Below are 21,018 nucleotides of genomic sequence, written 5' to 3' on the forward strand. Positions count from 1 at the left end.
GTCCAAGCGGCGGGCCCACCTGGGGAAATGGCACAGGCGAGGCAGAGCTGGGCCTGCAGTGGCCAGGGGATGGGCGGGTACACCCCTTCCCTTGCCCCGTCTGCATGCATACCCGGAGATTCAATTACGGGACTTCCTTACAGCCCCAATTAGACACCTAGTTGACGGCACTGCCCTTCCTACCTGACACTGGAATAAACAGACAGCGTAGGGGGAGAAGGGCCCGGGACACACGGCGATTTGAGTGCCAGCCGGTCCTCCACAAAGTGCACGGGCTGGAAGCCGCGGGGCGGGGGGGGGGGCTGCCCGGGGCCTGTCGGGGGCTTGCTCGACCTCTCGGCAGGGTCTGCGCCCGGCTCTGGCACCCACAGGCGGGCTGACCCCATCAGGTTCCTGCCCCCTGCTGCAGGGGCTCTGCTGAGCCAGGGCGGCCTCGGGGCCTGGAGCCAGCAGAGAACACGGGAGAAGCCACGTCAGGGACAGTGACGCCTGTCCCAGCAGCTCTTGGCAGCAGCGATGACATGCCCCTGCTGTGACCCCTGCCAGCAAGGACAGTGACCTCCTGCCATCCACTCTCAGGAGACTCTGTGCAGACACTGTCTTACCACCGCCCCAAGGGCACAAAAGGGAAGCTGGGGTTCAGAGAAGGGCCGTGCCCTGCCCGGGCCACCCACCCCTTAGGCAGTGGAACAGGAACGGAATCCAAGCCCTCTGACTCCTGGGCCACCCGGCGACTCCCACCAAAGCCAAAGGCCACCTGGGCTTCAGGGCCTTCTCTGGGGCCCAGGGCTCCTGGCCCAGAAGGAGGACGCTTCAATCCAAGCCGGCGGGTGGGCGTCTGCGACTGAGCTGGGGGAGCCATTTCCATCCCCACACCCAGAGGAGGCCCTGGCGGACAGGCGCTGCGGGCTGGGTCAGTGGAGTTGCTGACATGGGCAGCCGTCAGTCACTGCACGCACGGGCGCTATGCTATGATGACACTGTCACAGCGGCTGGACGGAGGGGACAGGCCTGAGTCAGGAGCTGGCCCAGGGCGGCACAGCAGGCCGTGCTGCTTGTTCTGACACCCCCAGCCCGGACACAGGATTTCGGAGGCTGGACCACTGGCAACAGAGGACAGCAGCTCCTCCTTCACTGGCCCCAGGGGCCCTGTCCTTTGGCACCCAATCAATGTAGATGAACAAAAAGAAATGCAAAGAGGTACAGGTCCAAACTACCCCAAGGCTGGGGAGCCTCCCGCACTCCGCCTCCAGCTTTCCGTCTGTCCGTCTGCCCCTGAGCACCTTGGGCTGGAGCTGGGCAAGGCTCTGGTGGCCAGACAGAGCAGCTCCCAGAGTCGGAGGGGCCTCGGGCCGTGCAGCCCAGCCCCTGGCACCGCTCCTGCCACCCTGGGACCGAGGCCCTCCTGCTGCCCAAGCTCACCCTGGGGGCCGGGGTCAGAAGCTGTCTGGTGCAGGGTGTGCGGGTGGGGAGCAGAGAATCCTTGGGAAGACGCAGGAGTCGGGGGAGACTGAGACGCCGACTGGGCTGCTCTGGATGCAGACCCAGGGCCCCAGGCTGGGCTGAGGAGCAGGGTCCCGGGGACCCTGTTCAAGGAGAGTGGACGGAGTTTTGGTGCAGAGACGGCGAGGATCTCCCCCGACTCCTCCCTTCCAGACACAGCTCTGCACCCGGAAGGGACGGAGACCAGCAGGGAGCCTCACGAGCCCATTCGACAGAGCCAGGTGTCCTGGACCCCGTGGTTCTGGACCCTGCCCACAGCAGACGGGGTGGGGGACCCTCCTGGGATGGGGGCCGGCAGGGGTTCTGCGTCCCGGCACTCCCCTCGCCCACCCAGAGACATGGAACGCGGCGGAGCCGAAAATTCGCCTTCCGAGTAATTCATGCCTTCAACCCAGTGTCAGTAAGGGACAAGCCCTCAACTGCTGTTTCTCGTACCTACAGAATTCATTTAGAGCAACAAACAGGTAAGAAAACCTAAGCAAGGAGAAGCAGGGGAAATGCCTTGCTCCACACCAAATACCAAAACATACTTCCAGTTGTAATGACTAAAAACACGGTACAGAAAAACGAACCAAAAAGACAGAAAACACGAGTACAGACCCTGTTGTGTGAAAGAACTTGCTGCAGATGAGGACACATGACAAACCCGAGGGCAGCGACGGCCGTCTGTGAGCGGCCCCAGGGCACCTGCTTGGCGGCCTGGGAGAAGGCCGCCCTGGAGCCTGGCCTTGCACCGCACGCCAGAGTAAGTTCCACGTGGATTAGATCTTTAAATGGAAGAAGATAAGCCAAAACGCCCCAGAAGAAAATAGAATCGTTTATCGAATCACTAGAGAAGGCTCTAAGCGTAAAGCGATGGAACTAACAGACGAGGTTCCAAAATCAGCTGAAACTTTCTACACAAGGTAACCCCACAGGAAAACGAAAGTTAAGCCTCTGTACAAACAGAATAAAACGAGACAGAAGGGGGGAGGGTGCAGCACAAGCTTAGCACACAGAGGTCCCGGGTTCAACCCCCAGCGCCTCCTCCAAAAATGGATGAGGAACCTAACTACCTCCTCCCACCGACAAAAATAAATACATACATAAAAACATACCAAAAAAAAAAAAAAGAGAGAGAGAGAAGGGACGAGGCCACGCGGAGAAGAGGAAGCAAGTTTTTTTACTGATTAGTCATCAAGGAAACGCACGTTAACATGAGACAGCAGTTTTATTTTAAAAACTTCAAAAATAGGCAATAAAACTGACATTTTGGGGTGTATGTTCTGCAAGGGCTAACACGGGGACCAGGGACCGGTCTGCGTGAGGCCATGACTGTGGAGATCTAGCCGGCCCGCCACCCGGAGTGACTCCCTCCACAGGCGCCCTGGCCCCACGCCTGCACACCTGTGACGCCCGGCCTGTCCCCAACCCGCTCCTCTGCCCCTTCCAGGACGTGTGCGCCCTGGCCCCCACACTGCCCCTCAGGCCCTTTTCCTAGACGAGCACCTGACGGACAGACGGTGAGTCAGGGCCGAGGGGACGCGTGCAGGTGGAGCCACAGCCTCTCCCCCAGTCACCTGCTAACGGACAGCTGTGCTGTTAACAGTTTCCGGTGACTCTCCCGGACCCTGCTATAAAAACCCACAAGTGCCAGGTCTGGGGAAGATGAGGAAAGTACATTCAACGCTGCCTTCCAGGACCGGAGGGAACCCTGGATCCGCGACCGCTGACCCGGAGGAGTCAAGTCCAGGCGGATGGAGGAAGGCCCCGGGCTTCCCTGTGTCGCAAGCAGAGGGGAGTCTCCTGAATCGGCCGCAGTTAGCCCCTGGGTCAGCTTGGGCAGAAAGGACATCTTCGCGCTGGTGAGTGTCCCCCGCGGACGCGGGACGTCTCCTCGCTTACTTAGATCTCCTTTGACCTCCTGCTCGACGGCCTGTGGTTCTCAGCATACAGGTCTGGCACGTGTTTTGTTAGAACTGCACCTTGGAACTTCATTATGGGGAGAGTGAGGAGAAATGGTACTTATGTTTCAAATTTCAGTTTCCACACGTTCACTGCTAGTACGTACCGCGTACATACAACATGCACACGCACCGCGTGAGGTGACGTCGGCAAGGCTGCAGGACACAGAGCAACACACAGGAACCAGTGCTGACTCACTGCGTGTTTTTCCTAACTCGGGATTGTCCACGTAGACGAACGTGCCATCTGCAAAGACGAGGTTCTGCTCCCGCCTCTTCCCTTCCTGCGGTCCAGGACCTCCGCACGTCCGCTCGGGCTGCTGAGAGTGACCACGTCTTTGCCTGGGTTCTGGTCTGGGACCAGCAGGGCGACGCCAGGCGGAGGGCCCTGTGGATGGCCTCCTGGTGAGGAAGCTCCCTCTTCCCCTCGTTCGCTGCGTTCTGCGGGCGCTCGGTTTTGCCAGCGCTTCCAGGCCGCCGGCTGACTCGATCGCGCGGGGCTGCTGGGCTGTATCGCCTGACAGTTGACTGGAGAACCAGCCCTGCGTTCCTGGAACAAGTTAATGATTTCCTGCAGGTTCTGTTTTTCGCCTTGATACTGATTTTTGAAATTAGGGTCATATTTGTTTCATAAAAGGAGTTGAAAGCGCTGTCTATTCAATTTCTTGAAGAGCCTGTGCAATCCGGTGTTAGTTCTTCCTTGCGTGTTAGCCGGAATTCACCAGTGACATCAGCTGGGCTGGAGATCTCTTTTTTGAAAGCTTTGTGATTTTGGATGCGATCTGCTTAACAGTTTCAGGACTTTCCAGAGTGTCTGCTGCCGGGTGAGGCTCACGGCAGGGGGTGCCCCCAGGGGTGCTGCTGTCTGGGCTCTGGTACCACTCAGCACGGACGCAAAGGCACCTGAAGCCTGGAAGTGAGCCCCGGACGCAGACAGAGCAGGTCGGGAGAAGCCCCACTTTCCGGCCTGAGACGGACGCAGAGAAATCCTGCTTTTCTTCTTTTTTCCCTCCTCTTCTCTCCTGGCACCTGGCAACCCTGCGGAGCTGTGGCTGCGGTGGACAGATGCCTTGAGGGGATCCTCTGACCGGCAGGGCTGTGGCCCTAGGAGAGCAGGGGTGGGGCTGGTCCCCCTGGCGGTGGCCATGATGCTGCTGCGGCTGTGAGACGTGCGTGGGAGGCGAGGGGACGCAAAGGCCCGGAATTCCGGCCAGAGGTCTGCCGGGGGCGCCCTGGGGACCGGGGATGTTGAGCTCAGGGAGGGGGATTCGGAGACCACTGCTCCGCAGGGACGGGCAGACCCCAGAGCACCTCTGAGCTGGGAGCGGGGGGAATGGCACCAGAGGGCAGGACCAGGCCCGGACCACTGCCCGGGACCCAGCAGGCTGAGGGGGGCCAGCAGTGGCTTCTGGATGGGACGGACGGTGGACGCACAGCCCCGGGAAGGTGGTGGGAAGTGCAGACGCCTGGGGGGAAGCACAGTCCCCACAGAGTCTCAGAAAGCCCTGCAGTCTCACCTGTGATGTTCCGCAGTCCAGGACACGATTCCGATTCACGCAGCAGGTGCAGAACCAGGAGGCACACAGGAGCCCTGAGGGCTGCGCTGCAAGACGCCTTGGTCAGTCCTGACCCGCAGCTGGGCACCGTCCCTCCCCTTGGCCCCACTGCCAGGTCTGTCGCTGTCACACACGGGGTGCAGATACGGGGTGTAGACGGGGCGGCTGGGCGCTCACTTCACCCACCTGACCGCCCTGCTCGGTGGACACCCCGTCGACCCCTGTTCTTTGCACAGAAGGGACGTCTTCCGAGTGATGCAGGTTCTCACAGAAACCGCGGAGGCAGACAGCAGAGCAACAAGAGAACTGCTGACCCCGATCTGCGCATCCAACAGAGGCGCCCCCAGGAAGGAGGACAGATAGAGACGCCGTCAGACCAGGGAAAACTGAGAGTGTTTCCAGCTGCTGAGCTCTGAAAGAAAGGCCAGAGGACCTTCCAGCAAAGGGAATGGCACCAGAGGAGCCTGGATCTGTCAGGAACGAAGGAAGAGCAGCAGGAACTCTGACTGTCTGGGCAACAAGCAGGAACTGCTTCTCCCCTTTTGTTCTTTAAGACACGACGGCAGTTGAAAGCGGTAATTACAAGCTCTTACGGTGGACGTGAAAATGCCCCTGCTGCAGGGAGGGGGCACGGGAGGCCTGGGCCATCTGAGACCCCGCCCTCCTCAGGTGGCAAGATGTTCACTGTACGTGCGCTGTGGAGAGTCAAGTGCGGACACCGTGACCCCTAGAGGAGTCACGTGAAAAATATCCAAAGATACAATTAAAAAACTAAGATGTATCAAAAATCAACACCAAAAAATATTCAAATAACCTTAAAATAAGTAGAAAAGAGGAAATGGAATAAAATAGAGAGAAGGCAAACAAAACTCACCACAGAACAGCAGGCCCAACTCCAAATGTATTTGGAAATTACACTGAACATACTAAACGTACTTCTCAAAAGACAGATTCTTACCAGGTCCACATGTGCCTTTTACTATAAGAGCTCACAGTCTTGGCTGCCAAACAAATCTTGAATAAAAAAAAAAATTGGAATTTTACAAAGTGTGTTCTTTGAATATAAGAGAATTAAGCAAGAAATCAGTAACAGCAAACTACCCCGAAGACCCCCGGCCACTTTGAAATTAAAAGCACACGTCTGGGCATGGCCTGAGTCACAGAGAGCCCTTCACCAGAATTTGAACAATTTTTGACCCGAACAGAAAGGAAAACCTTGCAGACTGGAATTTGTGGGGTGCAGCCCACCCCAGCTCAGACGGACACTTACAGCCCCAAACGCTTAGTCAGAGAGAAGATCTCACACCGGCAGCCCCGTCGTCCACCTTGAGAAGCTGGACGAAGCACAGCAAGGTGCGGCCGGAGCCCCACAGGAAGGAGGTAACGAGGGGAAGAGCAAAACCCAGTAAAACCGAAAGCAGAGCAACAGTCGTGAAAGCCCACGGAACCACAGCCAGGGCTCTGAAAGGACGGCTCCAACGGGCCAATCTTCAGCAAAGCTGACCACAAGGAAAGAGCAAACGCGCAAATCACCAAAGTCAGAAGTGGGGGCGTCGCTGGGCACTGGGCGGAGACGGTGAGACGGCTATGAGGACGGCACAATTTTACGCCACGAATCTGACAACTCAGACATAAAGGACCAGTTCTTCAAAAACCACAAACCATCCCAATTCACCCCAGATAAGAGAGACTGCCCGTGTTCCAGGCTCGGAGCCACAGGCCGCGGCCGATCAAGCAGACGTTCACTCCTCACAGCCCCACAGGCCGGAAGTCCGAGACCAAGGTGCAGGCACGCGGCTCCCGGTGGAGGCCCGACACGGGTTCTCGCCGTGTGCTCCCCTGGTGGGAGGTGCGAAGGAGTGTGGTGAGGTCCCAGGGTCCCTTTTATAAGGGCGCTAATCGCACTCACGGGGCGCCACCCCCATGACCTCATCACCCCGAAGGCCTCGCCCTCCTAGTGCCGTCACATTAGGGATTAGGTTTCAACATGTGAGCTTCGGGGGGACACCAACATTAGTCCCTGCAGCTGTGACTCATAACGACCTTCCACAAGCAAAGTATGGGCGCCGAAGGTTTTACCAGGGAACCCAGCAGAGCGTTCCAAGAAGAGATAACACCAATTCTGCAGAGTCTCCTGTAGAGAACAGAAGAGGACGGGACGCCTTCCAGACCATTTCATTCACTGCTGATACCCCGTCAGACGAGGTCAGAGCAGGGACACTTCAGACCGACAGGCACAGAGACACAAAAACTACTGACCAGACGGCCAGAGAACCCAGCAACACACAAAAAGAAAAACACGCACAGCCGAGGGAGACTTATTTCAGGAGTGCAAGGTTGGTTCAATACTGACATTTTCCCAAACAACCCACCAGGTTGACTGTCTAAGGAAGGGAAAAAAACAGGAGCCTATCAATGGATGCAGACAAGCACTGGTCACCACTCTCAGCAACTACGAGCAGACGGCACCCACGAATAACCCCCGCTGACAGCACACCCCGGTCAGAGATAGGGACCCGGGAGGAGGCCAGGCGCCGGCGCACCACCGTGACCCCACTGTCCTCAAGTCCCAGACGACAGCAAGGCACGAACACGAGACCAAGGAGCGAGTGAGACCCCTACTCACAGATGACGTGGCTGCCAAGAATGAACAAAGAAGCCTTCCTACGGCTGAGCGACCTCAGCAAGGTCACAGGCCACAACCCCGACACAAAAACCAGCTGTATCTCCGAACACAAGCACAGACCAGCGGAAGCGGAAAAGATGAACACACACACACTTGACGCTTAAAAAAGAAAACATTGAAACACTTAAGGGTGTTTCTAACAAGACACGCAGCTGGCGTGCGTGCTGGAAACTGAAACGCCGATGCAACAAATCAAAGAAAACCTAAAGTGATGGACAGACATGTCGTGTTGGGCTGGAAACACTCAGCATCTTACAGGTGCGGATTCTCCCCGAGCTGATCTACAGATTTAACGGATCCCCATAAAAATCCCCGCAGGTTTGTTGTAGATGCAGACATGTGAGGGGCCCAGAGCCAGCGGGACTGGGGCCGTGGTGGCGAGTGGTTAGGCTCCTGCCAACCAAGGGCCGTAGCTCTGGTCCAAAGCCCAGGACACCTGTGACAAGCTATCCTTCCTATCAGGGGGCTGTCACCTGAGGCTGGGCAGCTGCTCCCACCCTCCATCCCCGCAGCCAGAGCAGCTCTGTGCGTGCAGACACCAAGCCTGGATGTCCGATTTAGGACGGGCACCCTCTGCTTCTGGTCTGGCCTTTACCCTGGCGTACAGTCCAGTGGCGCCTCACCCACCCCATGACCCTCTGCAGCCCTGCACGAAGGCCACTCTGTGTCCACAGCGACAGGAATCCCATTGGGATCACCAGATCACCTCATGTGCGCTGTCGGAGACCTGAGCACGTTTACCCGTGGTCCCACAGTCTGTGCTGATCTGCTGACTCCGGGTGCCCCAAGGCAGGGGTCGCCGTATCTGCCTCTGCACCGCCTCAGCTGCTTGGCCGGGGCCCAGACGCCAGCAAGCCAGGCTGCTCCCCGCAACACCAGCTCTCGCAGCCAGGGGCCTGGGGTGGGGGGCAGGTTGGCCGGCGAGGTCCACAGTGGGAGCTGGGTGGTGTCGTGGGCAGGGCCTCTGCCGGTGCTCCACCCTCCAGGCCCGTCTTTGGGTTATCGGAGACCCTGGTCAGGGGCCCCCATGTGCCAACGCTTCTGCAGCTGGAGAGGGGTCACAGGTCGGAGCCCAGCAGCCTGGCCCTGTGGCGGGAGGCCTGGGAGGGAGTCTGCTCACACCCGGAGCTTTTCAGGCAGAAATAAATTCGGCCTCCAGAGAGGCTGACATCTCATCACTGCACTCAGTCCATGAGCTAGCAGCCATTCCGCTAGGACAGTGCCACTGCCATCCACCCCCGGGTGCTTGAGAGCCACCAGCCAGGCACCTGGCCGTCTCAAGGCCGCCAGGCCGAGGCTGCTGCCCCAGCTGGGGCTGACCTTGGGCTGCGAGGAGCGAGCAGGCGCTGGGATCCGGCACCTGCCAGCACTTGGAGCCTCGGCCGCCGCACTCAGGGGGAGCACGCGGCAGGCCTGAGGTCAGAGGGCTGCAGAGTTTAGCGAAGAGCAGACACGAGGCCGTGATGACCACAGGCTGCAACCCGGTGGCGGTTCTTGGGGCTCCCCTGCCCATGTAGGGACACTCCCCCGAGGATCCTGGAGACCCACCCTGGCCCTCCTCCGCTTGGCGCCCACAAGGAGGGACCTGGGGTGACCGGCTGACCCTCCTCTCCCGCCCACGTCGGGTCGGCCACCAGCCACTGGCTGCAGCCCCAGCCCCACTCGGCCCCGGGCACTCTCCACCCCGCGGTCCCGGCCCCGCTCCTCCATGCCACCGCGATTTTCTCTTAGAAGTTACATGGTTTGAGCGCTCACACTTGAGTCTAGGATCCATTTTGGGTTAATCTTTGTAAGTGAGCTAACGGCTGAGGAGTTTTGGGAGAACTTTATCTGTTTTGCAGGTGAACATCCACAGGTTCCCCAACATTTGTGGGGAAGACCGTCCTTCCTCCGTTTAGCTGCTTGGGCACTTTGTCAGCTGACTCCAGAGATGCGGACGCTGCTGTGCACCTCTGACCCACATGTTTACCTTTACGTCCAAGCCGCACTGTGCTCATTAGGTTATCTCTGTAGCGTCTGAGACCAGGGAGTATAAGCCCTGCGGCTTGGTTTTTTCAGAAGCGTTGTCGACTCCCGGTTGTACGAAGTCACGTGCAGAGTTTAGAGCCGACCTGTCACTCCTCACGGGCAGCGGAGCCTCCGTGGCGCGGTGCTCGCCGGCCTCCCGTGGGCCTCGTTTCAGAGCGTCCAGCTGTGGGATGACAGCATCTCTCACACCCCTCAGGTCCTCTCCTCCTCGGGGCCAACAAGTCCGCCTCAGCCAGCCGGTTCCCTTGGTGGTAAGTCCGCTCCTCGAGGAAGCACGAGTGCCCTGCGACCGCAGGAGTGAGCGCTGCCCTCCGGCCCCGCTGCACGCACCTCCCAGGACTCTGCCGGGATCTGATCCACGACGGCCGTACAGGCTGCAGAGCTGGGCTGAGCTGTGCGGCTGTCTCCTGCTGCCTCCTGGTCTCCCCGGGGCAGATGCTTGGGTGTCTGCTCGCGCCTGCTTTTCCATGTTCCTGCCACGAGTGCGGCGGGACCTCTGCTCACAGCCCCCGCCGGAGCCTCCTGACCTCCGATCTCCGTGGTGGCGGGAGACCTAAAACACGACGTGTGAGTTGGGCGCCCGGGGCAGGGGCGGGGTGGCGGCTCTGTGACGGGGCAGCAGGCCCAGGGACCCATGGCCTGCAGCTGTGTGAGGCCGGGTCCACACTGCCTCCGAGACCCTGGATGCGCTGCGTTCTGACGACTCCCCCGCCCGAGGGAGGCCTGGAGGCCCGGAGCCCCGAGCAGCCCCAGCCTGCGCGCTGCTCCCAAGGCTGCTGTCCCGGGCGCTCCTGGGTCTCGGGCTCCCTGCTCTGTCTGCTCTCCGGGCCGCCCCCTCATTCTACGGGGGCGCAGCCTCTGCTGGCCTCGGAGAAGGGGCGTGCAGGAGGTCAGCGTTCTCCGATTGTGACATGGGGACGTGGGGCTGCTCAGGTCTGGGTGCCAGGCTGGAGCTGCCGTCGGCTCCTCTGGGGACGCGGGGGCACCGGCCGCCCGCGCCTACCAGCCTCCCGGGCTGCTGCTGGGCCCTGGCCTGTGACAAGCGACCTACTTTTCCTGCAGTGTGGCCACCCCCTTTGTCCTGGGAAACGCCCTTAGCTGGTGCCGCGTGGCCTGACCCCCGGCCTCTCCCGGAGCCCCCGTGACTCGGACCCCCGGCTGCTCCGTGGATGTCCTTGCCCTGATTCTCCTGCCTGCATCGCACTCTTTCTGTTCTACTCTTCAGATAAACTCCTCAGTTTTATTTTACAAGTCTTCTATTTAGGTTTTCTTTTAATGTTTGGATGTTTTAACTCTCAGAAGTTCATTCTTTTTCATTTCGAAGAATTTAAAGTCTCTTGTTCATGTTCTGCTGGTCTCTCTGAGGATAGTGTTCGGAAGTTTTCTTCACTCGACAGCCTGCTCCCTGCAGGGCACCCGTCCACTGGCCTGCCCCGTGCCGTCTTCCTGTGCCTGCCGACCCTGTCACCTCCGCACAACTCGCAGTGGGCTCCCTCGGCCTGTCAGCTGAGGGCCACCGTGGAGTGACCTGGCGGACTCTACTGGGGCCTCCAGAGTCAGTGCCTTTGGGTCTCCCCAGGCTGGTGAGGTCCCCCCGAGGGTCAAGCCGGCTGCCGGCCTTCCAGAGCGTGGAAGGAGAGGGGTGACGGTGGGGTGGGCAGGGGTGTCTCAGCACCCACCCGCCTCAACCCTCTGCTCTGCCCGTTCACGGCTCTTGTGAGGAACGGTGCCCTGTCCAGGGAGCCTCTCCACCCCAGAGCAGTGGTTCACACACGTGGGGGCACACCTGGGCCCCCACAGGCGCTGTGACCCGGCAGGTGTGAGATGGAGCCCAAGGACCTGCACTTCCAACACGTTCCCGCGGAGGCTGCTGCCGGCCCGGAGAAGAAAACTGCTGCGTTTCTGACTCCATGTTTCACTTTCACTGGGAAGCAGGCAGCGGCCCGCTGCGTAGAGCTGGCTGAAGGTCTGGGATCTGCCTGCCTCTTAATTACACTCTCACCCAAGCACCTTAATCCTCCGCAGCTTTGCCGGTCACTCCCCTCCCCCAGCGCCGCCTGCTGCCGATTCTGGGCCTTTGGGAAGTTTTGTGGCACAAACCCCACTGCAGCTACGGAGCGTGCCGCTTCCCTGGGTCTGCTCACCACTAGGCCCACGCCTCCACCCCGACTCCCCGGGTTCCGGCTCTGCCGCCGTCTCCCTCCGCGGGGTCTCAGAGGACGCAGGGCAGCTGCGCAGGTTTAGTCGCCATCACTGCCTGGACACCACGGCCTCGCATCTGCATCCTTCTCACCCCCACCTCCTCCAGCCGCTGGCCACCGCGCGGCCCCGTCTGGCCTGGGCCCTGTCTTCCGGGCAACCCGGGGCCTGACTTGTTCTCCAAGGTCCCTTTGGGAAGCCTCTTAACCCCCCCACACATGTGACACTGAAGCAAGAGGCCGTGGGCTCCTGTCAGGTGGCCCCTGTGAGACTCTGAGCAGCTCTGTCCCCACGACCCAGCGCAGCAACCACCGGACGTTAGGAGCGGGACAGGCCTTGTCTGGTAAACAAGCTGTCGTTATGAGATGAGACAGACCCTTTCACGGGGTAAAGAGACACCTCAAGGGGCCCACGTCTGCATTGCCAGCTCTTGAATGTGTCAAGGACACATGGGCAGCTTGAGACGATGGGGAGGGCCTGGCTGGAAGGAACGCGGGGAGGAAACAGGAAACCACAGTGGGGCTGCACGCTTGCGGAGGGAGCTCGTCAGAGGCCTCTCCCGGCTTTCACGGGGGCGCGGGGGACTCCAGCTGGCCAGCTGGAAGCCCACTCCTAGGCCACAGGGACACTCCTCTCATGGTAGTCTTTGTGGCTGAGCTGGGATTTGGCCGCAGGGCCCCCAAGGTGGCAGCAGGGCAGCCAGCGTGGTCAGTCTGACTGGCACGGGGATGGGAGTGGATGCCGGCCTGCTTTGTGGGCCAGGATTCCAGGACCTTCTCCACTGGCTGATGCCCGTGAAAACTGCGAAGTGAGGAGGCGGCGAGAGTAAAAGCAGAAGGACCCACTGAACGGGCGAGGGCGGCAGGCTGGGGTCCCGAGCTCCGGCAGCAACGCTCTCTGCTCCAGCCTGGTGGGAGGGAGCAGCCTGGGACGGGGGAGTGCTGCTCCAGCACGCGGTCCAGCTCCCACCGTGTCTGGACGCTCTGGTCTGCACAGAGTCAGCAATGGTCACTGCAAGTCCTGCACTGAGGGTCTCAGCTTCCTCTGGCGACAGCGGGGAGAGGCCAGCGCGAGGCGTGAGCTGGCATGTGCACAGAGGGGCCTGCTCCTCACACAATGCACCTGTGCTCACTGTCCATAAACGAGGGGAGGCTGGCGAACCCCACCAGGCTCCGCACGGAGCCCCAGTGGTGCACGAACCCCACCTCTCAGAGGACACGGGGCCGAGGGTCCAGGGACCACGACGGGCTCAGGATGCCACGGGAACCAGGGACAAGGCCTAGAAGGGAGGGAACAGCACCGAGCGGTGGGGACAGGGCGCCGGCTCTGAACCTGCGCCGTCGGGCCCTGGAGGCTCAGCCCCCGCGGGATGCTGGGCTCAGTGTGCAGTTGAGCCCCTGCAGCGGTGACGCACCGGCGTGGGGAGGCGGGGGGGGGGGGGACTCAAAACTCAGGCCCGGCTGACCCGGAGCCCTCGACCTTGGAGACCCTGGGCCTCCACAGGCCAGGCGCTGGGCGAGGCCGCCCACCACCGCGATCGTGGGGGGCAGTGATCGCTGACCTCGGGCATGTTGAGAAAAGCTGGCTGCACATGAGGTGGACAGTGGAAGCAAGTGGGCTGGTGGGGGTGGGGGTCCTGCATCCAAGACCCCGACAGAGGAGCAATGTAGGGACACACTGTCCAGATGAGGGTCGTCACAGGCGAGGGAGGGACGTGAGGCGAGGGCCCCACACGCTTTCCAACCAGCCTCCAGGGGGCACACACCTGTCACCTTCGCGGGGAGACAAACACACGAGAAGGACGTGGGAAAGGGCTTCACGGAGGAAAAGCCGCCCCCAGACGTGCACGAGGGGAGTGCCGAGAGAACAGCCTCCCGGCCCTCCAGGTGCAGGTGCACGCAGACACCACCAGGGGAGGAGGGCCATCAGCAGACCCCAGGGGCTCAGGGCGCCAGGGCCTCGCTCTGGGAAGGGCCAGGGCGCCTCCCCCAGGCCGCCAGAGGCCCAGAGCGGCAGCAGCGCCAGGCGACCTACGACAGCAGAGACTGGCTACAGGCACCCCTCTGCCCAACCCGTGGGGCCGGACTGGGTCACTCCTGGGAAAACTGAGCCCCCAAAGGGTCCCCTCTTGGCACAGATGGGCTGCCTCCTGTGCATGTGCAGCCTGGACGCCCCCAGGGCAGGACTTGTGACCGAGGCGTGGACAGGCTCCAGCGGTCACTGTCCTGCTGGAATGACGAGCCGCGGCCTAGAAAAGGCAGCTTCCTGAGGCCTCGCTCACTGACCCGCCCACTGTGCCTCCACCACCGCGGGCGCGCTGGGTCCGAGAAACGTACTTAGATGGTGAAAGATGGTCCCTGCTCGCACGGAGTGCTGGGTTCACTTGTGATTAATGGGACGCAGATACACTGATAAACGATATTCATTTGCTTTAGGCTCGGAGGAGATTCCAGCCACTTGCTCCCGCACTGAGCTGTCTGCAGGCCTGGACATCACACGCCTGCCCATCCCCCAGGGTAGACCGGTCCCAGGCCCACCCACGGCCTGGCTGCCGCATGGATGGGCTGGATGGACGGACAGATGGACAGGACAGGACAGGGGCGGGGGCCTACCTGCCACCTCCTTGGACGAGGGCAGGCCCGCGGCGGCCTCCAGGTCTGCGGGGACAGGGCCGCCTCGCTCCAGGGCGCGGACCAGCTCCCGCAGCCGCTCGCACTCGTCCTGCAGCTGCTGCCGGCCCTCGTGGAGCTGCTGCCTGGCTGCGCGGGCTGGGTTCAGGCGCAGGTGCAGCACCTTGGTTCTGCTCTGGTCGTAGTCACCCTGCAGGACCAGAGGCAGGAGGTCAGCGCAGCTCGGCCTAGAGGAAGAGGCTTCCGTGATCACGACAGAAACCCTGGACACCCTCATCTGGTGCTGCTAGGCCTGGCTTCCACCTTGAGGCCCCGCTCTGCGGCCCTGAGGACTCCCACCAGCCTGGGGGGTCCCATCTTTCCCCCTCGTCCTCTGGGATCTGCTGAGAGCAGCCCTGCTTAGCAGCCAGCATGGAGGCCGTGTCTACATGATCTGCGGGAAGCTCCCCTGGGGGACCCCACTCCCCCCAGTCTGGCCGGTGGCTCCCGAGGGCAGGCACAGGGTTGGGTTTCTGCAGACCCCTGGGCCCTGCATCCCGGCCAGGAGGAACATAGGTGGGGTCTAAGGCCTCTGGAAATCCAGGCAAGTCTGGCCTCTCTGTCCACCAGCTCCTGGGGCCTCCGACGAGGAAGGGCCACCGCAGGTCAAGGGCTGAGCAGGGCCTGAGCCCTGCGCCAGGGGAAGGTCTGGGGGCCGGCAGGGGATGCCTGATGTGTCCCTCCCACCAGGAACCGAGAGAAAGAGAGAGAGGGAGACAGAGCAACATCCCCCGATCTGCTGGCCTGGGACCCCGGCCTGCCTCCCAGCACGGGATACTGAGCCAGCTGAGGGGACGTGGTCCTTCCAGCTCCGACACAGAGCCCCTCCTTGACAATCCACCCGCCCACTGTGGTGACTCCAGCCCACACAGCTCTCCTCTCTTCCGGGGCAGTGGCGGAAACCGCGTCCTTTACTCTGATGGTCGAATCCTCCCGGAGAGAGGCTGGATGTGGACACCTCTGTTCACGTGCAGTCCCAGCCCAAGAGCTTACGCTGTGGGGGCACCGTCCCTCCATGTCACTGCAGATCAGCGTGGCCACTACCTGCCTGCCCTTGGCCAGCCACCAGCTCAGAGCCCACAGCCAGAAGGTGCCCCCAAGAGGGAGGGAGGGGAGTGTGGAGAGGCCCACGGGGCAGAGAGAGGGTGGGAGATGGGGAGGGGCCGGGCAGGCCCAGCCGAAGGCCGAGGGCTGGTGGCTGGCTCTTCACGGGTTTCTGAGAACCTTGTAAAACCTCAAAGGATAAAGAGACATCCTGTAACTTCGAGAGAATCACAGGCTGTTGGGGCTGAAAGGCACCGTTCTTTCATCCAGTTTTAACAGTCTGGAGACACAACCAGGCGTGTGAAGTCCACGCACCCTGAGTCTGCCACAGCCTCCACGGGCTGGAGGGGTCCCGGGGTGGTGCCAGACTCGCACCCTGGGTCTCGGGCCAGGAGGCAGCAGGGAGAGGACAGACAGACAACCTCTGCAAAGGGCCAGAGAGCAGACGCATCAGGCACTACCGGCCACACCGTCTCTGTTCTGACGGGTTGGCCAGTGGGGGACCGAGGATAGAGTGTGCTGGGCGCCGTGGACACAGCCCCACCCACACAGCGCCCTCCCAGGTCCCCACGCTGCTTTTCACCCGACCTGGTTTCAACCCTCCGAACATGTAACAACAGAACCAGGTGGACAGACACGTCCCTGGGCCACCTCCCTCCGCCCTCCTCTCGGGCCACAGAGCAGAGGCTCTCCAGGTTCAGGTCTGGCTGTGCTGACACTGGTATCACCCCCGCCTCCCAGGACTCACCTGCCGACGCCCCGGGAGGGCCCGTGCAGGGAGCTGGATGCACAGCCTGACCCTGGGGTCACCGGGGTGCCCTGGACAAGTGCGGGCCTTACCAGGCCTCAGGGTCCTCATGCCAAGCAGGTGTGGGGAGACGGGGGGAGTCTGGACGGCAGGGCCCAGGGGCAGGGTGCTGCCCTGGAAACGCAAACACCCCGTGGGCAGGAAGCAGAGCCTCCGCTCCCACCCGGACCGAAGTCCCTGACAAGGTTTCCCCTTGATGAGAATGTAAGAAAGGAAATGCTTCGACGGTTAGAGGATTTAGGGCTTAACCAAACCAAACCAAACCAAAATGGGGAGAAGACAAAATGGGGAGATGCTCACAGCTCTGCTGACTTGGGAGAAATGACAAGTCTGAGCCCAAATGAGCGTCCAGCACCGGGAGGCCAGGACCACCAGGCATCTAGCAAGGGTGGCACCCTGGGGTTTGTCACAGCACAATCGCTCCCCCAGCCAGGGTGAAGCTGCTCTGGTCATAGGGAGGGAAGGGTCAGCCCACCCCAAACGGGCAGCCGGGGCACAGCAGGGACCCTCCGGTCAGCCCATCAGCTGTGCTCGAAGCTCGTGAGGACCAGGGCGGGGTCGTCCCAGCCTGGACACAGCGGCTGCATGCTGACCAAACCTCGGCCCCTGGGCAGCGGCTGAGATGCATGTGCGCTCAGTAAAGAAGGCAGGCAGGAGGGAGAAGGTGTCCGAGGCTTCTCGGTGGAGAGAAAACTTGTCAAGTGAAACGGAAGCCACAGCAGGGCTCCTGGTCACAGGACAGCCTCTGCTCACCCCTCTGTCCTGTGTGTCACTGGAAGGGCCCAGCAGGGCCGGCAGGCAGGGCTCAGAATCCTGGCCCCACCACGGAGATGAAAAAACACAGGCCAAGGAGACAAGAAGGCCTGGCTGCGATGGCGGGAGGAGGTGACTGGTGCAGCTGGGGCCACGCCCGGGATCATGGGCCTGAACTGCGCAACGGGGCCCTCGGGGAGCTCAGGGTGGCTGAGCACAGCCATCAGCTGTGTCTCCAGGCCGCTCCAGGAGCTGCTCGGCCGGGCGGGGCTCGGCGAGGGAGCTCCCCAACGAGGCCAGCCCTGCAGAACTGGACCAGGGGGGTGTCACACACCCTGCGAGCAAAGCCGCTGGTGAATCCACTCTGAGGAAGAGCCAGTGAGCCTCTTCCGGCTTTACGTTCAAACTGAAGAGCGAGCAGCAGGCAAAGCCGCCAACGATGCCCTGGCTCTGCTCTGCTTCCGCCTCAGCCATCACACCTAGCCTGCAGCCCCACCGCCAAGGCCAGCCCAGGGCGCGCGGAAATGCTCCCGTGGGCAAACACGCTCCCTCCAAACGCACAGAGGGTGGCCGCTCCCGGGAGACGTTCCTGAGCATGCAGGGCAGAGGGCAGAGGTGGCCCACGAGCAGCAGGAAGGTCACGGTCACATCTGCACACCCAGAGCTGCTGGGACTTGGGGCAGAGGTCACTTTCGCCCCCTTGCTCTGCCTCCTGGCCGCGTGGCGTGTGGGGGCTGAGCCTGCAGGTGGAGCGCCCCCAGGATGAAGGAAGGAGGCCGGGTCCTCCAGCCCAGCAGGTTTGCTGGCTTGAAGCCGCACGGGGCCCCCAAGAGACCAGCAGCGTCACTGTACGCCAGTGAGAAATAGGAAGCCTGCTGTTAGAAGCCACCGTGTTTTGGGGTGTCTGTCACATGGCAGCAGGTAGCCGACACGACCTCTAGAGGAGGTTCCAGGGGATGAGACAGAGCCCCAGGACCTGACCGGGGCCACCAGGGGGCCCAGGCCCCACCACGCAGGAGGCAGGCTCCTGGCCTCTGAGTCTCTCACTGCGTCCTGGGTGACACAGACAGGACGCCTGCCCTGGGTCCCACTACGGCCGGTCTCTACAGGACTGAGGGCATCCACACTGCCTGGGGTGCAGGTGGGCGCCCAGGCTCCCCTGCAGGGGCGGGGTCCTGCCTCCTCACCCCGACAAGGCGCCCACTCAGAAAGCCCCAAGCTCGGCATGTGCGGACCTGCCACCATCGGCCCCACCCCGTGACCACGCTCGGTCTGGAGGCCGACAGGCAGGGCTGCTGGTCCTGGGGGACGGGGGCCACCTGCTGCCCTGTGCTCTGGCCTGGTCCGCATCCTGCTCTGGGTGGGCACTGAGTGCTGCAGCCACACAGCCCCTGCTCATCTACCACTGCTGCACGGGAGCCGCCAGGGACACGCCTAAGCAGCGCCCACGAAACTCCGCCTACAGAAGCCAGCAGCCGGCCGATCCCGCGTGTGGCTCCTGTGGCCGACTTCTGGTGGAAGAACTGCAGGAAGAAACCGGAGAATAAACGCCCTCTGGGAGGGAGCTCGCCCCCATGCCGCTGGCCGGGGCAGCAAGGTCCCACATCCCGGGCACCCCCTCCAGGTCCCAGCCCTCAGGCCGAGTGGAGCATACTTGCAAACAAAGGCAATGTGAGTCACTGAAGGAAACTGAGAAGGGTCTAAGCAAACGGAACAGCACCCGCATCCGAGGATCAGAAGACAACAACACTCTCAAACTGATCACACCCAACGCCACGCCCAGCAGGGTCCCCGCCGGCCCCCTCCTGGGAACCTCCTGGCTGGCTCTAGCATTCACGTGGAATCCCAGGGACTGGAGCAGCCAGGATACTGCTGAAGACGGAGGGCAGTGGGGGGAACTCACACTCTTGACTTCAAAACTTCCTACAAGGTGACAGTGGCCAAGACAGAGCAGTGCCGGCACAAGGACAGTCACAGACCCCCGGGAGCAGACCTGAGAGTCTGGAAGAGACCCCTGCGTCTATGGTCAACTAACGATCTCGGGGGCGCCAAGGTGGCTCAATAGGAAAGAGAGCCTCGAACTCTGCTGGGGCAGCTGGACACCCACGTGCAAAAGCGTCATGCTGGGTTCTCACCTCACACCATATACAAAAATGAACTCGAAATGGATCAAAAACCTAAACATAAGAGCCAACAGCATAAAGCACTCAGGAGAGAGCACGGTGTGAGGCTTCATGGCGCCGGACGTGGCCTTGGGGTCTTCGACATGACAGTGAGAACCAGGAACAGAAGGAAAAGTAGACAGATTGGACTTAACCAAGACGAAAAGCCTCTGCTCCGAAGCACACCACCAAGGAGGGGAAGAGAGAGCCCACAGCACGGGAGAAAGGGTTCGCAGACCACGCACCTGCTGAGGGACTCGCCGCCTGAACACACGAAGAGCGAGCTCTTACTCTCGGTAACAGCGACGACACTGGGTAAACGACCTACTTTAAGAAGGCAAAGGATCTGAACATCTCTTTCTCTAAGAAAGATAAACAAACGGCCAAAGCACACAAAGCTGCTCAACGGCGAGGGCATCAGTGACAGGGAAACAGAAATCAAACCACAGAGACATCCCTTCACACCCACCAGGGTGGCTGGAAGGAAAAAGTCGGACCCGTGTCGGCGAGGAGGGGGAAGTCGGACCTCCTAGACCGCTGGTGGGGACGCAAACGGTGCAGCCTCAGCGGGAAACGGTTCCTCAAACAACTGAACAGAGTTACCCTGTGTCCCAGCAATTCAACGCCTAGGCACGAACCCAAGAGAAGGGAAACACACGCCCTCACAGAGACCTGCACACAGACGTCCACAACGGCCACTCAGATGTCCAGGAACTGACGCACGCAGGAACAGAGTGGTCCAGGCACCCGTGGAGCATCATCCGGCCACGAGAAGGAGAGACGCACTGACACCCGCCACAGCGTAAACGATCTCGGAAGCATGATGCTCAGTGAAATAGCATCACGAGAGACCACGTGCTACATGACTCCATTCATGTGAAACGTCCAGAGCATGGAAATCCTCAGACACAGGAGGCAGTTCAGTGGTTGCTCCAGGCTGGAGTCAGGGTGGTGGGCAGTGGGGTGACAGCTGAAGGGTGTGGGGTTTCTTTGGAGAGGATAAACCCGGTCCACAATCGTGTGGTGACAGTTGCTCATTATCTGTCAAGGCGCTAAACCCACCAAATCGCGCGCTTCAAATGGCTGAGTTCTATGATATGTAAATCGTATCTCAATAAAGCTGTTTTTAAAAAGAGAAATGAAAGGAGAAAAGGGAAAACAAACAGAAGGATGTGTGGACACTCCGTCTGCTGCTGGAGCTGGCGCCCAGCCGCACCTCCTGACGCCACCACTGTCTCAGCCCTGGAGGCAGAGAAGGGCTGGGAGCCAGGGGCCCAGCAGGGAGCGTGTGCTTGGCGCGGCCAGGCCTCGGGACACGGGCCTGCGGGGTGCAGCTCCAGCCAAGCCCACCAGGGAAGCCTGGGCCCTGACCACCGCCATCGTGTGGACCTCCGGGGTGCAGCCTGGCCCTGCCCGCGGTCTCCTCACCCCACAGCTCCTGTGACACGAGGAGGTCAGGTCACGATCCACCTCGGGGGCCGCTCCCTGGCCTGGCCCATCCTGGCTTTCTGGCCTCTGCTATCAAACCACTGTCCGGCGTCTGGGCTTTCCATCTCCCTCCCGCATGGCCAGGACTCTCACCCACTCCAGGCCCCACTGCCACCTGGACCTGCCACCACTTGCTGCCAAGACCCCAGACTGAGGGCAAGTCTTGGCATCTGGCTCTG

General features: G+C 61.3%; 1 protein-coding gene across 6 annotated transcripts in view; it reads right to left on the reverse strand.

Moving 5' to 3' along the window:
* The window catches only part of MAD1L1 (mitotic arrest deficient 1 like 1), a 271,713-nt gene that overhangs the window by 47,861 nt on the left and 202,834 nt on the right, over positions 1 to 21,018 (reverse strand). For all 6 annotated transcript variants that reach the window (XM_010966461.3, XM_045504459.2, XM_045504490.2 and 3 more), the window contains one exon: positions 14,528 to 14,735. In XM_010966461.3, the coding sequence (XP_010964763.2) occupies positions 14,528 to 14,735 (208 nt within the window). The remainder of the gene's footprint in view (positions 1 to 14,527; positions 14,736 to 21,018) is intronic.

Source organism: Camelus bactrianus, chromosome 18, assembly GCF_048773025.1.
Source record: "Camelus bactrianus isolate YW-2024 breed Bactrian camel chromosome 18, ASM4877302v1, whole genome shotgun sequence".
Lineage (NCBI taxonomy): Eukaryota > Metazoa > Chordata > Mammalia > Artiodactyla > Camelidae > Camelus > Camelus bactrianus.